At 52.4% G+C, this 20,429-nt stretch overlaps 1 protein-coding gene across 1 annotated transcript in view; it reads left to right on the top strand.

Moving 5' to 3' along the window:
- gse1b (Gse1 coiled-coil protein b) overlaps positions 1-20,429 on the top strand; it is a 269,512-nt gene that overhangs the window by 244,534 nt on the left and 4,549 nt on the right. Inside the window, 14 exon segments of the mRNA XM_048262708.1 lie at positions 3,199-3,242; positions 3,244-3,402; positions 10,236-10,402; positions 10,924-11,121; positions 12,181-12,360; positions 12,656-12,742; positions 12,820-13,043; positions 13,525-13,864; positions 15,782-16,512; positions 16,656-16,768; positions 16,977-17,286; positions 18,253-18,366; positions 19,215-19,610; positions 19,874-20,233. Coding sequence (XP_048118665.1) covers positions 3,199-3,242; positions 3,244-3,402; positions 10,236-10,402; positions 10,924-11,121; positions 12,181-12,360; positions 12,656-12,742; positions 12,820-13,043; positions 13,525-13,864; positions 15,782-16,512; positions 16,656-16,768; positions 16,977-17,286; positions 18,253-18,366; positions 19,215-19,610; positions 19,874-20,233 — 3,423 coding nt within the window.

Below are 20,429 nucleotides of genomic sequence, written 5' to 3' on the forward strand. Positions count from 1 at the left end.
TTTGGCATAGGTGCCATAAGAGGTGTTACCAACAGGTGTTCTGGTGCTCCCCCACCCTCAGGGGTGCAATGCAAGAGGCCAAACGCATTTTTAGCAACGCCGAGAGGCGGTGGGAAAAACCTCAGAGTGTGAGTAGGTGCAACGCAGATGGTTTATGTTGTGAGAGTGTGACGGGCTAGAGAGAGAGATATTTAGCGAGAGCCAGAGAGCCAGAGAGAGAGAGAGAGAGCGAGAGCCTAGAGCGCAGAGGAGTGGGAGAGAGGCTGTAATTAGGCTTTAAAGACGGGTCTCTCTGCACGAGATGTCAGGGGTTTAGTTCGCCGCCAAGCTGACTCAGTCAGGCATGGGTTGAGATCTGCATTTACCGGAGAGCGAGCCGAGCTTAACGCTGTAGCGACCCTCAACACTCACAAACGGCCAAGGCCAGTGACAGCTGACGCAGAGAGGAGGAGGAGAAACGCAGAGGGGAGAGGAGGAGAAACGATGCTGGATTTGAATATTTTAAGTGTTGAAGGCGCTGAGGCCTTTTCACCTTGGCATGCCTTTTAAAACCTTGCAGTGAACGCTTCTGCACACTCACTTACTATGTCAGACTTGTGCAAGTAAACATGCTCAAACAGACACACATCATCATCATCGTTATATCATTGATTTATCATCAACACAATATTTACAGACACAGACACAAACCATAGATATAAGCCCACACATACAACCGCCATCTTACATATTGTCAGTTTATGCTAAGTGTAGGTGTGTGTGAGTGTGTGTGAGTGTGTGTGTGTGTGTGGCTGGCTGGCTGGCTGGCTGGCTGGCTGCCTGCCTGAGTGGGTTACGTGTGTGTGAATCCAGATAGGCTTATGTGACACACAGACCCCCAGCCTCCGTGCTATTAGCAGAGAGCAGAGCTGCTTGGAGGACTTTGACCTAGTTTGACCGTGTGTGTATGTATGTGTGTGTGACACCGTGTGTGTGTGTGTGTGTGTGCTGCTGCGGCAGTAATGCTGTTAGGAGCAGAAAGGGCACTGTGAAAGCAGGGGACAGCGCCTACGGGCACTCTCAGATTTCATTTAGGGAGAGACAACAGGATGTACAAAGGTACAGTTAGGCATGGTGAGAGAGGGGGGGAAAGAAAGGGAGAAACAGAGAGGGAGAGAGAGAGAGAGAGAGAGAGAGAAAGAGGAGGTAGAGGTGGAGAGTGAGCGAGAGAGAGGGAGTGGGATAAAAAGAGAGAAGGAGGAGGTGGAGAGAGAAAGAGGAGGTAGAGGTGGAGAGTGAGCGAGAGAGAGGGAGTGGGATAAAAAGAGAGGAGGAGGAGGTGGAGAGAGAAAGAGGAGGTAGAGGTGGAGAGTGAGCGAGAGAGAGGGAGTGGGATAAAAAGAGAGGAGGTGGAGAGAGAGAAAGAGGAGGTAGAGGTGGAGCGGAGCCAGAGAGTGAGGGATAAAAGAGGAGGAGGAGGTGAGAGAGAGAAAGAGTGAGGCAGAGGGAGAGTGACAAAGAGAGTGACAAAAAATATAGGTGAGAGAGAAAGAGGCAGAGGTGGAGAGTGAGCCAGAGAGAGGAGTGATAAAAAGAGAGGAGGAGGAAAAGAGATGCAGAGGTAGAGGTGAGAGCATGAGCTTGAGATAGAGTGGGGACAAAAAGAGAGGAGGATATGCGGAGAAAGAGGAGGAGGAGGAGGTGAGAGATAGAGAGCTATCAGTGTGGAAAGAAAGCCAAAATGCAGTTTGCCATCTGATTGGATAATCGAGACCAGACCGCACCCAGCCCCCGCAGCCTCTACGAGGAGGAGGCCACTGGAGAGCATCTGCCTCCCTATTAATCCTCTCTTTCTCCTTCTTGTCTCTTTTTTCTCCCCCTCTCTCTCTCTCTTCTCTTTCCCCCTCTCTCTCCCCTCCCCCCCCCTCTCTCTCTCTTTCTCTCTCTTCTCTCTCTCTCGCTCATTCTGCCTCTCCAGTGACTCTTTAGTCTGTGTGTGTGTGTGTGTGTGCTGCTCTGCTCTGTAGCAATGGGAGTCTCGCAGGACGTCTCCTCCCGATCACTGTCACTATCTAATGGCTGCCCAGGGCCATCCATCTGTGCCCTGTGCGTGTGTGCGTATGTGTGTGTGCGCGTGAGCACGCTTGTTTCTGAGATGCCTGCTCACTACCACTGCTCATCCACACATACACACTGCTCATCCACACATACACACACAGCTCATCTACAACACACACACACACACACACACACACACACATTACGCACATGTATTACCCTCGCTCATCCACTAACACACACACACAGCTCATCTACACAATAATAACACACCGCTCGAAAATAAATATTACACATGTCAACACACACACACACCATCATTGGAACAAAATGCACCAGCCCTATTGCCTAAGCGCCCTCTCTGCCTCAGTGCTGCTGTTTCCCTCATCCTGCCAAGGCAACACACACACACACACACACACACACACACACACACAGCCACACAATTAGAGAAGATCAGGGAAATCAAGTCCCAGCAGGTACAGTAGATGAAGGCTCTTGAGTGTGAGTGTGTGTGTGCGTGCGTGTGTGTGCGTACGTATGTGTGTGCATGGTTTATATTGGGCCCATTAGGTTTTGAGTGACAGCAGCGGTGTGAGGTCTGAATGTAGGCCATCCTGCAGGCAGCTGTTGTTTTAGTGGGCTGCTTTATGGGCTCTGCGATTGAGTGTGCTGCGATGAAACATGGCTCCCTAAACACGCCCATCAGTCCTCCCAGTCTCCGCAGACGCCCCAAGCCGAGGGGAGGAGGTGTGTGTGTGTGTGTGTGTGTGTCTGATTTTCACAGCCTGCTTTGATCACCGTGGCAAGATGCAGAACTGCGGGAGTCGTATGACAGCTCTATCAAGGCAGGGGCTGCTGATGGATATCAGAAGCTGTTTATTTTCCTGTTTTAAAGACTTGCGCTGGCTCTGGTGTGTGTGTGTGTGTGTGTGTGTGTGTGTGTGTGTGTGTGTGTGTGTGTGTGTGTGTGGGGTGTGTGTGTGTTTTCTCTCTCTCTCTCGCTAAGTGGGATGAATGTCTAACTGTTGTGTTTTTTTTTCTCTCTCTCTTTATTCTATCTCTTTCACTTTCTTTCTCCTCTTCCCTCCTTCCTCCCTCCTCCTTCCTCCCTCCCCTATCTCTCCCTCCATCATGTCTTCCTGGTGTTTGTCTGTGCAGCGGGCTCCTCCATCAGCAGTGAGTCTTCTCCAGTCTCACCCCCAAGCCACTAATCACAGTTTCACTGTGAGACGCTGGGCTGAGGTCCTAGGATCAATATCAGCTGGCCAGGGCGGCCACAGCAAGTGTCTAACATCCTTACCCTGGTCACCACATCACTACACCAAGACGGTCAACGGCCTCTGGAGGAGTGATAGTCGACAGGTGAGAGCAGGACTTCATCTCCTTTGCTTGTGGTCAGGGCTAATGGCTCTCTCTCTCTCCCTCTCTCTTTATCTCTCTGTCTCTCTCTATCCTCCTCTCTCTCTCTCTGAGCAGTCCTCTGTGTGTTGCTCCCCTCGTCCATCTCTCTCCTTCTCTTCTCTTCTCTTCTCTTCTCTTCTCTTCTCTAAACCCCTCTTTCTTCTGCTCCACAACCTGCACAATGGAGGTCCACTTGAAGTCTTTTCTTTAAAGCAGCGAGTGGCTCCCTCTGTGCCTCTGCTGCAGCACAAAAGGAACTACACACACACATTTGCACTTACACGGACACACACAGAGACACGCTCACACACATGCAAAAACACGCTCACACACTCCCTCCCTCGCATACACGCTCACTCTCTAGAGATTTGCATTTTATGGCTCGCCTGTGAAGCCATGGCATGGCAGAATGTATGTGGCATATGCATTAGTGACACAGCCAGCGGCTTAGCAAGCTATCTTCCCACACACAAACATGCACACACACATGCACACACACACACACACAGACCCCTTGCCACCAAAGCCCCAGCGTTAAACAATGCCAGCTGCCACCAGGCCACAGAGGTGACAGTCTCAACGGCAGCCAACATCTGTGCTCTCTCTCTCTCTCTCTCTCTCTCTCTTGCCCCCTCTGTCTCACTCTCTCTTGTCTCTGTCTCTTACTGTCTCCTTCATCTTTCTCTTGTTCTCCACTGCCTGGAGGCGATTCATGTACCTTTGCTTCTACCCCTACTCTCTCCCCTCCTCCTGTTCTCTCTCTCTCCCTCTCTGTCTCTCTCTATCCACCCCTACTCTCTCTCCTCCTGTTCTTTCCCTCCCTCTCTATCTCTCTCTACCCCCCCTACTCTCTCCCCTCCTCCTGTTCTCTCCCTCCCTCTCTATCTCTCTCTACCCCCCACTCTCTCTCCTCCTGTTCTCTCCCTCCCTCTGCATCTCTCGCTCCCCCCTCTCTCTGTTTATAGCGGACGCTAGCTTTGATAAGGGCTAAGGGATTACGGCCATGTGTTAATCCCTGCCTTATCTTAACCCGCTGGCTAATGGCAGCGCTAGCAGCAGCAGCAGTAGCAGCTCTCCCAACAATTCAGCCCCAGCTCCCCAGAGACCTCGCAGTCTTGGCGGCCGCCATTAACCCACAGACACAGCCAGGAAGATGGAGGGAGGGAGAGAGAGAGGGAGAGAGAGAGGGAGAGAGGGAGGGAGGGAGGGAGGGAGGGCAGGAGGGAGGGAGAGGAAAGAGGCTGAGCGAACTGCATTAAGAAGTAAGATGAACACTAGAGAGCGGAAAAGAGAGAGAAAAGAGAGGTGTAGATAGGTGGATAAAAAGAGGAGAGAGAAAGGAGGGAGAGAAATGAGGAATGTTGGGGGGCCCTGTGGATGGATGTGGGACAGGCAGGGTCATTGTCCCTCCACACTCCCCTCTCTCTCTCACCTCTGACCTGCGGTGACCCCCACCCTGCCCCATCACATTAGTCCCCCGCTTAAAAGGAGACTAGAGGTCAAAGGTTGGCTGCGTCCTCATTGGGTAGAGGGGGTCGTGAGTCTCACGCACCCTCAAGGCCAGAGACGTGGCCGGTGCTTAATGTGCTATGCAGAGTCACACCGTAGGGCTTGACTTGCTGCAGTCAAAGAAATGAGGCATATGCTAGCTAGACAGTAGTGCGCACACAGCCTCTATCTCTACAGCCTCTATCTAACAGGCCATAAAGACACACAAACACACACACACACACACACACAGCATACACACAGAGAGAGAGAGAGAGAGATCCAACGGGGTCGAGGACCAGTGGCAGTGTTCTTGACATTAGTGTAGCAACACAATGGCCGCCATGTGCTCCATTGTTTTTGGCAGCGGAGGTGGGGGGTCAGACGAGGACAGTGAAGACGGGGGAGGCAGGGGGAGGAGGGGCAGGGGCCAGGCTGGCGTCCCTGTCAGCTCAGAGGGGCCGCCCCAGCACAGCAGCAAGGGGGAGGGCATGGCTGGGACACTGGAGCAGGCTCAGGGGCCACCCTGAGGTCCAGCCAGGCTACTCTTTTCACCCGGTCGGGTCACAGTAGCAGCAGCAGCCTGGGGGCATCCACAAAGGATGACACAGACACACACACACACACACACACACACACACACACACACACACACACACACACACACATAGTTCATACACATACGAACAGCTACCCCTCACTCACACAGATATGCTGCATACACATAAATAGCCCCCACACTCATGCATACACACACACACACATAGACACACAAACACACACACACACACGGCACACGGCCACACACACACAACCTTCCCGAATGTCCCCACACATCCACAGAACAAAGACTCCTCTGTCTGCTGGCCTCCACTTGTCCACACTGAGATGGATGAGGGGGGGCATGTGGAATAAAGTGTGTGTGTGTGTTTGGTGGATGGGGGGGGTAATGTTTGAGTAAGATTTCAACTCCCCCTCCACAGCCCTCTTCCTCACACACACACACACACACACACACACACACACAGCCACCCCCTTGCATAGCTGTCAAGTCAATTAGTCCCCTAAGCTGTGGCTTTGCTTGTCCGATGGTCTAGTGCAGTGACCCTGGGTTGGAGGGGGGGTTGGATGAGTTGGGTGGTGTGATTTGAGGTGGAGGTTGGAGGGGATGGTGGTTAGAGGGGGGTGTGGGCTTGTGTAAGCATGCAGAGAGAGAGAGAGAGAGAGAGAGAGAGAGAAGGAAAGCAGGAGAGAGGGAGAGAGAGAGGAAGAGAGGAGAGAGATTTAGGGCCAAGGGCTTGAGAGCTAAAGGAGGAAACGCCCACCTGCCCCCCCCCCTCCATCTGGGTCCATCTTTCTCATTTCCCTCTCCTCCTCCTCTTCCTCCTCCTCCTCCTCTTCCTCTTCCTCTTCCTCTTCCTCCTCCTCCTCGTCCTCCTCTTCCTCCTCCTCTTCCTCCTCCTCATCTTCCTCCTCCTCTTCCTCCTCCTCCTCTTCCTGCCCTCTCTCTCTTTTCTCACTCTTCACTCTCTCTGCATTGATATGCACAGCCTGCCTGCTCCCTCATCTGTGGCCAGGCTAGCCTGGCGCCTAATTTACTGTGAACAGCCTCTGTGTGTGTGTGTGTGCGCATGTGTGTGTGGTGTGTGTGTGGGAGAGAGGTTTATTAATGCACTCCAGGCAGTGATATGAGAGTTTCTCCCCCCTCCTCCCCCTTTACTCTCTCTCTCCCCCTCTCTCTCTCTCTCTCTCTCTCTCTCTCGTTCTCTCTCTCCCTCTCTCTCTCCGTGTGATGAGTGGGAGGGAGGTCGTGGTGGTATTTGGCTGTAACGGCAGAAGGCGCGGCGTGGAGCGCTGCAGCTTGTAATTGCTTTTTAATTGGCAATTTGAATTCATCTCGCCATCTGAGAGGCACAAACGAGAGGCCCACCGACACACAGGGTCTCCCTTCCCCATTAGCCAAAGTGCCTACTCTCTCGTGTGTGTGTGTGTGTGTGAGTGAGTGAGTGAGTGAGTGAGTGAGTGTTTTTGGAATACGCTACACCCCCCCCATCCCACCCCCCGTAAAAAACAAAGGAATCTGTGAGTTCAAAGGGCATCATAAGGTAAAGTCTCTCCATTGAAATAGACTTGTCAAACTAGGGGAAGGCTCTCTGTAGTAAGTCCCCTCTTTTACTGGCAACAGCAACACAAATGGTGAGCAGACACAGAGGAAACGGCACAGCTAGCAGAGCAGGCTCATTTATTTTCAAGTGACGTTCAAAAAAATGGTTTTGTGTCTGAGGTACAAGAAGTTCTCTCTCTCTCTCTCTCTCTCTCTCTCTCTCTCTCTCTCTCTCTCTCTCTCTCTCTCTCTCTCTCTTTCCTCCCTTCTCGGGTTGACTGCGAAGCCTGTTGCCCTCGGCCTCTGTCCCAGCCCCTCCTTGAGCTGCTGTCTCTTGTCGTGGCTGAATCGGCAGCAGGAATAGGAGGTGGAGGAGGATGAGGAGGTGGAGGAGGAGGTCTCGTCAGACAAAAGGCAACAAAGGGAAGTGCAGCGTGGCGTTGGCCAAGAAAAGAGCGGCTCCCCGCACAACAGGCTGCTCGTTCATTTTTAATGCACTCCTGCCATCCCCACTGCGCACCTGCCGGCCCCCGAGACGTCAACAACAGCCCAGCAGTGTGAGCGTGGCGGCTGACCCAGAACACGATCTGCAGGGAGGCACGTCCACCACAAAAGCCCACCCCTTCTACCCTCCCAATCTCAGGCTGCCTCACCTGCAGTGGCGCCTCTTGTCCAGCAGAGGGAAGCATGGAGCAGTTACAGATGATGCATCCTTCTGGTGGTGGATTCAATTGACAAACCTCCCCTGTTTGAACTTGAATACTTGTTCATCGGTGTGTTTGATTTATGAGCTGGTTATTTGCAGATTCAGATGAGCCATGTTTATGTTTGCTCGAGGTAACTGTGATTTCTGGAGAGAAAAGAGTCAGGTATATTATATAAGGAGTCCTCCTCCTTGTTTTCTTGTTTGAACAATTCCCTGCCTTAATGGAAGCAACTTGAAACACAATCAGGGCTGCAGGCTTTGCCAAACGCGTCGTGCCTGGATAACAATAGCATCAAGCTGTGATCATCAAGCAGTGAGTGCGGGAAGGTGAATGGACTGGACTCTAATGAAAGAACACATCAAATCATCCTGTGCCTTGAGTGTCTCTTTCTTTCTTTTCTTTCTTTCTTTCTTTCTTTCTTTCTTTCTTTCTTTCTTTCTTTCTTTTATTTTCTTAATTTATTTTTTGTCTTTCTTTATTTATTCATCCTCCCACACAAACAGATGTCGTTTCAAAAATAGAAGCAGAGCAATCTGCCATCTTTCAGGCAACAAGATAGGATGGGTCTGGGTGGTCAGATGTACGGACAGAGTGATGGGGAGAGAGAGCGAGAGAGGCGGCCATTAAGGCGAGGGACCGCCGGGGCAGAGGGAACGCCGGAGTCATAAAGAAGTGGAGCGGCCGCACAGATTTACGGCGATATTACCGGGGAGGCAAGAGAGAGCGGGTGAACCCCCACACACACACACACACACACACACACACACACCCCAAGCTAATATGTCTTTATGGGCTGCTGCAGAGCCCAGGGCAGCAATGGCTTTATGTCAGGATCCCCGCCACAAATAAAGAGAAAAGAGCGGCCGCTAATGGCTTTATGCTTTTCAGATGGACAGGGCTGGCCGGTCGATATGACAGAGCAGTTGGCAGAGTTATTGGGAAGGGGGGGGGGGAGGGGGTCGTAGGGTATTGTGCAGTTAAGAAGGTGGTGAGATGATTCTCAAGTTTGCCTGCCTGCTCGGTGATTGTGACTTCTTTTGACATATCTGAACCACTTTTCTGCCTCAGTGCACAGTTTGGTGGAGGGAAGGGGCAGGGTGAGTCTCTCCAGTCTTCTTACCCCCACACTCACAAAGCCATTAGTTTTGTGTGTGTGTGTGTGTGCGTGTGTGTGTGTGTGTGTGAAGGGGCCGCATGTGGGCTATGTGAGCAGAAGCTACCCTGTTGCCAAGTGAAGCGTATTATACAAGAAGAAGCAATGGAGTGCCAGATAGAGGGGGGGGGGGGGGGGGAGTAGGAGCGTCCCAAACATTAGTGGCATTTAATTTTACATGCTGACAGTGTTGAGTGGGGACGGGTCAGTGGCTGGGACGGGAGTGCTGAGGTAATGGGCCACTAAATGGACTCTTTCCTTTATCACTCCCTACACACACATACAGACAGAGAGAGAGGCTGCTTGACTACCGTCAGGAAAGCTGACCTCTCGCTTCTGAATAGGGGAAGACAGAGAGGTTAATTTGAGAGACCACACTTACTAACACTCAACTCTTATTTCGTGTTCTTGCTCTCTCCTGTTCCTCGTTGGTGCCGCATGTCACTCCGATTCTCATTAAAGCATAATAAACATGGAGATGAGAGGGGTAATGGGCCCGCTCTCTTGTTCTGCTGAGGGGAAAGGAAAGAGGGAAGCGCTGCTCTGGATGTCTAACGCGCGCTGTTGCCACCTCCGCCACCCTCTCCCCTCGTATCGCTGTCCCTCCTCAATGCGCGCCACATCCTCAGATCCCAATCACTCTCCTCCTTTACTGTCAGCATGAAAGTGATGACTCACTCGCTTCTGGTGCGAGAGGGAGAGATAGATAGATGAATCCCTCCTCCTCTTCCTCATCATCTTCCTCTTCTCTAATTCCTGGGGAGGCAGTGCAGGCTTGACGTTTATTCCTTGAAATGGCTGAGGGATGAGAGGCGCGTTGTGCTCTTAAGAGCAGAGGTCTGGCAGCGCCGGCCACACACACCTGAGATCAACTTTTATTGCCCACCAGTCCCATATGAGCCGCTTATTTCCGTCTCCCACTGTTATTTATACGAGAGACACACCGAGTGCTTAGCTTGCTCTCTGTCTCATCCCTTTCCTGTGTGTGTGTGTGTGTGTGTGTGTGTGTGTGTGTGTGTGTGTGTGTGAGAGAGAGAGGGTGAGTATGTGTGTGCAGCACAATGTCTCTTCTCTCCCAGCTGCTCCATGTGGTGGATAGTGCTGCTGAATGGTAATTGTTTTGAAGAAAGTGTGTGTGTGTGCCTATGTATTTAAAGTGTGTGTGTGTTTGTGTGTGTGACAAGAAAGAGGGCCTTTCTCTGCCTTGCCGGTATGTCAGGGCTCAGTTCTCTATGTGTGTGGACAAGCGTGTCGGTCACAGGCCTGAAGGAACAATGGCACATAGTCTCAATCTCTCTTTCCTTTTTCCCTCCCTCCCTCTCTCTCCCTCTCTCTCTCTCAGACTGAGTCAGGGCCCCGGGGGTCCAGCAGGGACCGACTGAGTTCCGAGGCCTCTCTCCCACAGGAGAAAGGGGGGCCCTCCGTGCCAGCGCACCTCATGGGAAGCCCCTACGCCTTCGGCCTCACGCCTGGAGCAGTCATGACCGACTCTCGATTCCAACCCCTCAAGTGAGCAACAACCCACCTCACACAAATACACACCCTACACACAAATTTGTTATCTGACAGACTCATTCCCTGGTCATCACTTTATGTGGCCAGACCTCTTCAGATGCACTTTATTCTCCAAACAAAATGATGGCATTGGTTTGGTCTAGAGGGCTTTGGCCAGCAGGAGTACTACCGTGACAATGAACCCTTTTTTAAAAGGCATTGTGGAAATGAAATTGAACTGAAATTGGATTAGGCTCAGCAGTAAGCTCCATAGCAACCTCCTAGACTAGACTCTCATTTGAACTGGTGGAATAAGCTGCTGGTAGCACACCCAAGGTCATCTGTTCAATTCCCACAGAGGAGCGAACACTTCTGTAATGCTCTCTTATTCACTAGAGCATAAGCTACTTTGTGGTCAAGTGCCTGATAATTGTCTTTTAATGTATTTAATTGTCTAAATAAATCCAATCCTCCAATTCTCTAGTAGTTCACCCCACATGACCTCACTTCCTGTCTCTTCTCCGTCTTCCCCTCAGCCTGCCCAGGCAGATGCCCCACGGAGTGCCCCCTGGTGGAGTTCCTGAGGAGTACTTGCGGGGCTTCCGGCCCTACGCCACGGCTGAAGACCTGCGAATGCCCTCGCTGCCCCTCGGGCTGGACCCGGCCACTGCGGCCGCCGCTGCTGCCTACTACCACCCCGGTTACCTGCCACACCCTTCCTTCAACCCGTACAGGTAAGGCACCCCTCACCACGTCCAATTTAGGGTAAATTGAGACACTGACGGTGGGCTAGGCCCGAAACGTTTGTCTGGTTGTGTTGGTCATGGCCTGTAATGCTTTCTCAGCACTTTAAATACAGTTTTTGTATATGACTCAGTCCCCTCAGTCCCTCTACTTTCCTACCTGAAGCAACGACAGATTAAAATGATCAAATACCATGTCTGTGGAAAATAAAATGTCGTGTTTTTGTGGCATTGCTGGATTTAATCTACATGGTTAGGTTATCCTATATGGATAGGAATATGAAATGTTGCTTGTGATATTGTCTGTGTGTGTGTGTGTGTGTGTGTGTGTGTGTGTGTGTGTGTGTGTGTGTGTGTGTGTGTGTGTGTACTGTCTGCATGTTGTTGCATGTGTCTGTGTGTGTTTGAGGGCTCTGCAGTGGATGAGCTGCGACTGGCATGTCTACTAGATTAGGCTGTGGGTGTGTGTGCTTGGAGAGAGATGGAGGGAGTTTGTGAGCGTGCATGACAGTGACTGTTGCTCATGACAAGTGCCCATGTAATGGCTTTAATGAAAGGGTGAGCCATCAGCTAACATCAGAAGTCGCACACCACAAATTCACACACACACATACATGCACACACATACCTAGACCTACACACACACTCCCATATATGGAAAAAACACAGACACAAATGCACACAGACATACACATACACACACACACACACATACACACCACGCACACACACACACACACACACACACACACACACACACACACAGAGGGAGCGCCTCTGATTTAGGTCAGCTGGCAGGATAGCGCTGATCTCATTAAGACAGAGATGGACACTAATGTGCTGGAGTGGAGACAGAGAGTACGCAGGTTAATGAAGAGTTCACAGGAGCAGGCGCATCACGAACCTCTAGGGGGAGACACTGGCACTCACAAGCCTGTCTTTTCAATTTCTCTCTGTCTCTCTCTTTTTTCTCTCTCTTCCTGTCTCTCCCTCCCCCTCTCTCCTGTGCCTCTCTCTCTTTTTTTCCTTCTTCCTTTCCCTCTCCTGTAGGATGGATGATCCGTTCTGCCTGTCGGCTCTGAGGTCGCCATTCTACCAGTTGCCAGGGGGGGGAGCCCTTCCTCCACTGCACCCCTCAGCAGTCCCCTTACACCTGCCAGGGGTGCGTTACCCAGGCGACCTGTCCCACCCTTCGCTATCCAGTCTGCAGTCTGAACGCCTGTCAGAAAGGTACAGACACAGACACTCTCTGTTTGCATGGCATTGCTGTATTAGATGAGACACCTGCAAACACCGCGGTGCCTGGGATGTAACAGCATCCTCTGGACCAAAATATTTGACCTCCCTCACTGTTTTCATAAGTGTACAGTTTTTCCACCATCAATGTTTGTATCCTCCTGAGGGTGTGTTATTTAATCTGTTTTTTCTCCCACCCTCTTCCTTTCTGTCTCTCTCTCTCTCTCTCTCTCTCTCTCTCTCTCTCTCTCTCTCTTTTTTTTCTCTCTGGATCATGTTCCCGCCACAGACTCCAGATGGAGGACGAAGCTCTGAGGAGGGAACGGAGGCCTTGGCCTTGAAGGGAGCTTGAGAAAAGAACCTTGAGAGCAGCCAGGCCGAAAGCCGGTGGAAGGAGCAGGGAAACTTGGCCTTGAAAAACTGAAAGAGCTGGGCCTTGGGGAACGCTGAGAGGAGAGAGAGAGCGAGAGGCCTTGAGAGGGAGCGGGAGAAGGAGAAGGAGAGGGAGCGAGAGAGGGAGCGAGAGAGGGAGAAGGAGAGAGTGGCGCGGGAGAGAGAGAAGGAGCTCCAGATGTCCAAGGCCATGGAGAGCCACTACCTCGCCGAGATGCACGGGCTCAGGGGACAGCCTGAGGACCGAGCAAAGTCTGGAGAGAGACTCACCCCCAACAGAACCGGTACACACACACACACACACACACACACATACACACATGCACATACACATACACATCAAACACATAAACACCTACCCACTCCCACACTCTCATGTACACAACACCTATTCACTCGCTCTCTAAAACACACACTGCACCAACACTCCCACACACATTTTCCTTCTTACACTGTCACCGTTCTTCCCTATCACACTCTCTGTTTCTGTCTACCCCAGAAATCATGAGTCATCCAAGTGTCTGTGTTTAACTTCTGTCCACTTCAGTTCATTCCCAGTAGTCCTTCTTACAGACCTATTGTAGCTAATCCTTAATCTACGAGGCAGACCTCTGACCACACTATTTGAAATATAATTTCACTCAGCCGTTATAAATGACCACAGTATTCCAAATATTATCTCACTCAACCACTCAAATGTTCACAGTTTACTTTCGATTCGCCCCTAACTTCTTTGCTCTTGGTCTCTCCCTCCCTGTCCAGCAGATAAAACCAAAGAGTCCCCTCTGGCCACACCTAAGCCCCTGCAGCCTGGACTGCACCCATCCCTGGGATCGGCCCATCACGGCGTGCCCGGCTTGGTGCCGTCCCACGGCATGTACCTGGGGCCTCCAGGGGCCCACGGGCCCGGCGTCCTGACGGCCGCCATGATGCTGCAGCAGCGCACCAACGAGGAGGAGCGCTGGCTGGCTCGCCAGAGGAAGCTAAGGCAAGAGAAAGAGGACAGACAGTACCAAGTGTCTGAGTTTCGTCAGCAGGTGCTGGACCAGCACCTGGACCTGGGGCGTGGTGGAGAGGGGGCAGATATGCGGATAGAGGGACACAGGTATTCACTTAGAGACACACACACACACACACACACACACACACACACACTTAAACACTTGAAATAGCACACATCTTATTTATAGATTTTGATCATTGAAAGTATGGCGTGATTAAAGTGTAGAACTCCGTTGTGAATTGAAACTCAGGACTTTAACTCAAATGGGTGGACAGCTTAAATGTGGACCAGGATTCAGATTTTTTTTTTCTTACTCTTCTGTGACACTCTTGATCTCGTTAGCTTGTATCGTGTCTTTGAACGGGATTGAAAGACAGCACGCTGCGTGGCGCATTGTTGTTGCCGAGCGGGAAGTCTTTGACCCGCAGTGGCAGTTTCAAAAGTTTTCCACGGGAGTCTGTTTTCCTCGCATCCTCCCTCAAAAAAATAAAACAAAAAAAAATGCAACTGTCAAGCGGCGAAGTGAAGAGCCAGCAGCGCGTTCCTCTTCCTCCTTTTGTTCCCCAGCGTCTCTGATCCCAAGTGGCGCCGTGGGAGTTTTTAGAGGAAGTAGTTTTATCCCTCAACAGTGCACCGGGGGGACCGTGTTATCATGCCACTCCGCGTCACCGGTGACAGTTCGTGCACGCCGCGTCTCCCCTCTCGATGGTGGCGTCTCTTTGATGTGCCTCCAGACAGAGAAGAGGAGGAGAAGAGAGGAGAGGAGAGGAAGATGGGTGTCGAGGAGCGAGCCGTTTCATCTCTTTGTGTTGGCGACGTCCTCAGAATAGTGACAGCTCCTGCCAGTGTGTGATGTGGACAGCAGTGAGCGCTCAAAGCGAGCCAGCAGGCGATGGGAGTTGGAAGTTGTCAAGGCGTTCTTGTTCAACGCTGGCAGCCATATATGTTTTATTTCATATATTCCCGCGGGAGTGGCGGTTGCATAATTGAATAGACAAAGTGTGAGGGAACTATTCTAGCCTGGACAGCACAACTGAGCCGGCTGGCTGGGGCTGTATCAGAGCATCGCTGTTGCTATGATGTACAATGTTTTATTTCTCTCCACTTCCCCCCACACACACACACACACACACACACACACACACACACACCTACCTTCAGTAATCCCCTCCCAGCCCCCTGCACGCAAAGCTGGGCATTTTTCCTCCGTCTCTCCCTCCGTGTAACAGGAGCCGTTTGGCCCTGGCTTTACTCCTGCATTTAGGAGGTCAGCTACTAATGAAGGGCTTTAGCACCGACTGTGTTTGCGTGGGGGAGCTCGACTTATAATTACAGAGAGCACACACACACACACACACACACACACACACACACACACAACCCCCCATCCTCCCTGCCCCCTCCCCTGAGCTTGGCCCCCGCTGAACCCCACCACTCCAATATGCGGCCCACGGAGCGCGCTCAGATGAGATTATCTGATCGGAGGGAGGGAGAGGCAGAGTGGGACTGGAGCCTAATGAGTCAGCTTTGTGGAATTAGAGGGAGGAAGGCAAGAGGCGGGGCCATCAAGGTGAAGTAGGAGAGGGGGAACTGAGCGAGCGCGAGAGAGAGAGAGAGAGAGCGATGAAGAGATTGGGAGAGAGAGAGAGAGCGAGAGAGAGGAAGGTTATTTTGCACTCTCCACTTATCTCTCTTTCTCTGTGTGTGTGGTGTCACAGTAGCATGGCTGCGCTGAGATCTGTGTGGGTTTGGGTTGAAGGTGAGAGGGAGAGGGGGGGCTGTGCAGTCAGACGGCAGCAGCAGCAGCGCGCTGGAGATTCTCTGCTGAAGTCGAGCTCAGTGTGATTTAAACAGCACAAATCCCTATGCTACTCAAGGGCTTTCTGACTGCACTCTGATAAAGCCTGCCCTACAGTGTGTGTGTGTGTGTGTGTGTGTGTGTGTGTGTGTGTGGAGAACAGTCATCTAATGAATTATATTTCTCTCCCTCTCTCTGTGTCTCTGTCTCTCTCTCTGTAGATCTTTGTCCAACCACCATGAGTCTTCTGGTCGCGATAGCCGCGACCTGCACCATCACCTGGGCGCCCCTCCGCCCCTAATCTCCCCGAAGCCCCAGCCTCGGGAGCACGGCCCCCCGCACCACCCGCCTCCCCCCACCACCCTCTGGAACCCGGCCGCCCTCATCGAGAGCCCCTCGTCCGACTCCCGTCGCTCCAGTGCCTCAGCCCACTCCCACGAGCCGCCCGAGCTCAGCCGGCCCCACTTCGACATCAGCCGGCTGGCCTCCTCCGGCCACCTGCCCCCGGGCTCCAGCAATGGCGCCTCCAGCAAGGCCGAGAGGCTGGAGGACAGCGGTGGCGGTCATCATCGAGGTGGACGGAAGGACGGCCTGGACAGGTACCCGCACATGCGGGGCCCGCTGACGGCCGCCGCCGGGGGGGGGGCCGTGTGCTTCCCGGAGCCGGGCGCCTACCTGGCCGAGCTGGAGAAGTCTACCCAGAGCTTCCTGAGCCAGCAGAGGGCGGCGGTGAGCCTCACCAGCCAGTACGGGGACCTCAGCGCCTCGCTCAAGGCCGCCGCCGCCATCGCTGCCTCGGGGGGGCCCTACAAGGGCCTCCTGCAGGGGCCGCCTCCCCCGCGGCTCGGCCCGGAGCCGGCGCTCGTGTACGACGAGTTCCTGCAGCAGCACCGCAGGCCAGTCAGCAAACTGGACCTGGAGGAGAAGAGGAGGAGAGAGGCCCGGGAGAAAGGTGAGGGGCCACACATGCACACAGACACGCACACAGACACGCACACAGACACATGGAGTCATTGCTTTTTTATGACTTTGCTGGACACTTAGAAAAGTGAGTCTCTGACTAGTTCCCTAATGGGTGGTGTGCTGTCTGTGCAGGTTACTACTATGAGCTGGACGACTCGTATGATGAGAGCGATGAGGAGGAGGTGCGGGCTCACATGCGGAGGGTGGCACAGCAGCCGCCCCTTAAACTGGACGAGTCCACAGAGGTATGCTCTTCTCCCAGTCCCAACCAACCACCTCTGATTATGGTCTTAATGGTGTGTGAGTGTGAGTGTGAGTGTGTGAGAAACAGTGTATGTGTTCTGCCCTCCATCCTTCTATGTAGATATTTGTTCATAGATGTTTGTTCTCCATCATGAGTGTTTGTTTATGTAACAGTATTGAGTATGTTCTCTTCTGGTGTCCACCCTACAGAAAGTGGACTTCCTGCGCGTGTTCGGCCTGACCACGCTGTCGCGGCGCGACGAGCTGCTGCAGCAGAAGCGGCGGAAGCGAAGGCGGATGCTCCGCGAGCGCAGCCCATCGCCGCCGGCCGTGCAGAGCAAGCGGGTCGCGGGGGGCAGCAGCTCCCATGCCGGTAGCCCCACCGCGCCGTCCGCCGCCACCACCCAGCTCAGCACGCGCTTCACCCCCGAGGAGATGGACAGCACGCCCCAGCTGGAGGACAAGATCCGCTTCCTCACCATGTTCAGCCTGTCCCACGTCAGTCAGGAGCAGAGGAGAGGTGAGGGCACGCGCCTTGATGCATCCCCCACCACAGATCCATAGTACAACAACAACAACAACTTCCGTTTATATATCAAGGCACCCAAAGTGCTGACCATGGTCTTCTTTAGAGTTACTGTGGTCAAACCCAAGGGTTAGTGCGGAGTCAGCTGCCTTTGAACCTTTTTCTGAGGTGGCAACTTGGTGGTGGGAATGAGGGCACTAACCAATATCATAGTAATTTAAACGCTGCATTATCTTAGTGTGTTTAACCCTCAAAACACTCTAAAAGATCAAATGCAGCTTTATTAGCATTTGGCACCACCATGGCATACGTGTGGCTCTGAAACTGGATTTGCTATGGATGTGCTTTTGATTCGCCTTATATCAATGTCACCAACGCATATGGAACATTGTAGAGACAGGGCATGCTACCAAAATCAGCACTAAACGTATGCAAATTGTACATTTCCCCTGTCTGGTTTATACATTTTGGTCAAAACACACACAGACACAGACACACACACACACACAGACATACTTTGCCTGCCCCTGAGGAGTACGAGTGTGAGTGGGAGCTGGAGGCTTATCTCTGTTAAACCCAACCGGATTTACCGGATGTTTGCTGCAGATGGCTGTGTGTTCGCCTCCCACACTCACAGGAGGGGGGCCCTTGCTTGTGTTTGTGTGTGTGTGTGTGTGTGTGTGTGTGTGTACTAGGTACATCATGTTGTCAGAGATGCGTTTTCCCATTCTTCATCTCTCTTGACACGCTCCATACACACTCCCACACACTCCTTGTGTAAGAGCCAGAATACTCCGACATCGCCAGCTCAGTGTTGTAGAGAGATAGAGAGAGAGAGAGAGAGAGAGAGAGAGCGAGAGAGAGGGTAGAAAAGAGAAAAAAAGCCCCCCCCCCCCACCTGGCCTTTCTCTGCCCCGTCTTAAATGCCTTCTTGGGCAATCTCTCTCTTTAACGCTGCAGATAATGAGCGTGTGGTGGAGCTCCTGCAAGCTATCAAACAGAAGAGTGTGACCCTGGATACGCTGCGACACAACTCCCATCCACTGTGCAAGAGCCCCTCTGCCTATCACTCTGGTGAGCGCACACACACACACGCACACACACACAGTGTAACTCCCTTATAAACAAGTCGTAATGATGCTTGTGTTAGTTATCACGCGTACATTCACACATTCACTGGCTTGTGGCGGCCAAGTGTTCATAGCGACGTCGCTTTTTGATCCTTCGATGTCGGCTCTTCCTATCATTGTGAAGCAGAATTCACCAAGCGTTGGATTGTTCACCCACTTACAGGGAACGTGAGCTGGGTTTAGACCGTCGTGAGACAGTTAGTTTTACCCTGCTGATGATGTGTTGTTGCAATCTCTCCTCCTCTCCCCTCTCCTTTCTGAGAGGATTGCAACCCCCCTCCCTCTCTTTGAAAATCCCCCAACATGGCAGGATGGCTTGCGGTAAGGCCATCAAGGCCATCCACGACTCCCAAATGAAGGTCCTCCAAATAAAGTCTTGCGCAGTCCCATATTTAATTTCTTCATATTTCATTTATGAATATATTCATAGTTGTAGTGGTGGTAGTGGTAACGTTGTTGGTTGTTGTCTGTAGGGAACATATGTCTCATTATCCTTGCTCCTTACCTAGAGATGCATTCAGCACATCCCTGATGCATAAGGCAGCAGTGCAAATTAGCTGTGATTTATGGATGGTGTGGCTTATGTTCTCTGCATTCTGTGTTTCATATTTAGTTCATGTGAATGGTAGTTCATTGCTAAACTTGATACTTGATCTCAGCTATTGTTAATTTATAACTGACTTCTGACTTTAGCAGAAGTGTGTGTGTGTGTGTGTGTGTGTGTGTGTGTGTGTGTGTGTGTGTGTGTATTGGTGGATTTTGATTTCTCCGTTTCTGTGTGTCCCCTGACAGACTCCACCTCCAGCCAGCCACCGGCCGAGTCCGAGGACGCTCACGGCGCCAGGCCCCCCAGCCCCTCCCTCGCTCCTGGGGGCCACGCCCTGCCATGTGACCCCAGCACTGCCCTGGACCAGCAGCACAAGCACTCGGCAGACCCCCTGAGACCAAAGGACCCCAGCCTGTCCGCCGCGCTGCCTGACAAGGCCAGGGGCAGTGAGGGTCCATCTGCCAAGAAGTCCTCCAGCCTGCTGAACAGCATGCGGCCGCCACCGCACCCAAAGGACGGCCCCCCGGCCAGCCTTAACGGCAGGGTCAAGCCCTGGGAGAGCTTCACGGCAGAGGAGTTCGCCCAGCAGTTCCACGAGTCTGTGTTACAGTCTACCCAGAAGGCCCTGCAGAAGCACAAAGGTGAGTCATTCTGTCTTCACTGCATAATGTCCAGTACTGTACTGACACTCTACTACAGAACTACATGGAAATACTTGTCTTTCATAGTCAGTCTCCTAGTGCTGTGCTCTAATAAGTCCTCTCTGTTGTGGGACGGGATTTTAGCGTGTAGAGCTTGACCATACAGAATCCGAAACAGAAGTCAATAATGTCAAATCATGTTAAACAAATATACTACTACTATGACTTCCTTACCAAACTGTCATCCATTCCTGTTCCACCAGGGGGCGCCTCTGTGATCTCTGAGCCCAACCACGCCCTGGACTCCTCAGTGCACTACAACATTCCAGAGCTCCAGAGCGCTCCAGGCCGCTCCGCCTCTTCCTCCTCCCACCACCACCCTGGCCACCCCCACGTCCACGGCCACGGCCACCCACACATGCACCCGCACGCTCACTCGCACCCTCAGCCCAACGGGCCGCACTGCCCCCTCCCGCCGCGCCCGGAGCTCGCCGGACCCCGCAACGAGCTCTCGGCCGACGAGGACTCCAACGACGAAGAGTATGAGGATGAGGACGAGGCTCCCACGCCCCGGTGGCAGGGCATAGAGGCCATCTTTGAAGCCTATCAGGAATACATTGAAGGTATAAGTTCAGCCTCTTAGAAAGACATTGTGTATTCTGACTCTGAACGTCAGAGGGCACAGCACAATGCACGAGCCCATAATTACAGAGCTCTTGATGCTGTGCACAAATGCATTCATTTAGGGCTTTTGTCTGCAGTCAGGTCTGCATTTCCTGTAATAATGAATTTGACATTCATTTTGTCTCTAAAAGAGGT

Source organism: Alosa alosa, chromosome 14 (genome assembly GCF_017589495.1).
Source record: "Alosa alosa isolate M-15738 ecotype Scorff River chromosome 14, AALO_Geno_1.1, whole genome shotgun sequence".
Taxonomy (NCBI): domain Eukaryota; kingdom Metazoa; phylum Chordata; class Actinopteri; order Clupeiformes; family Clupeidae; genus Alosa; species Alosa alosa.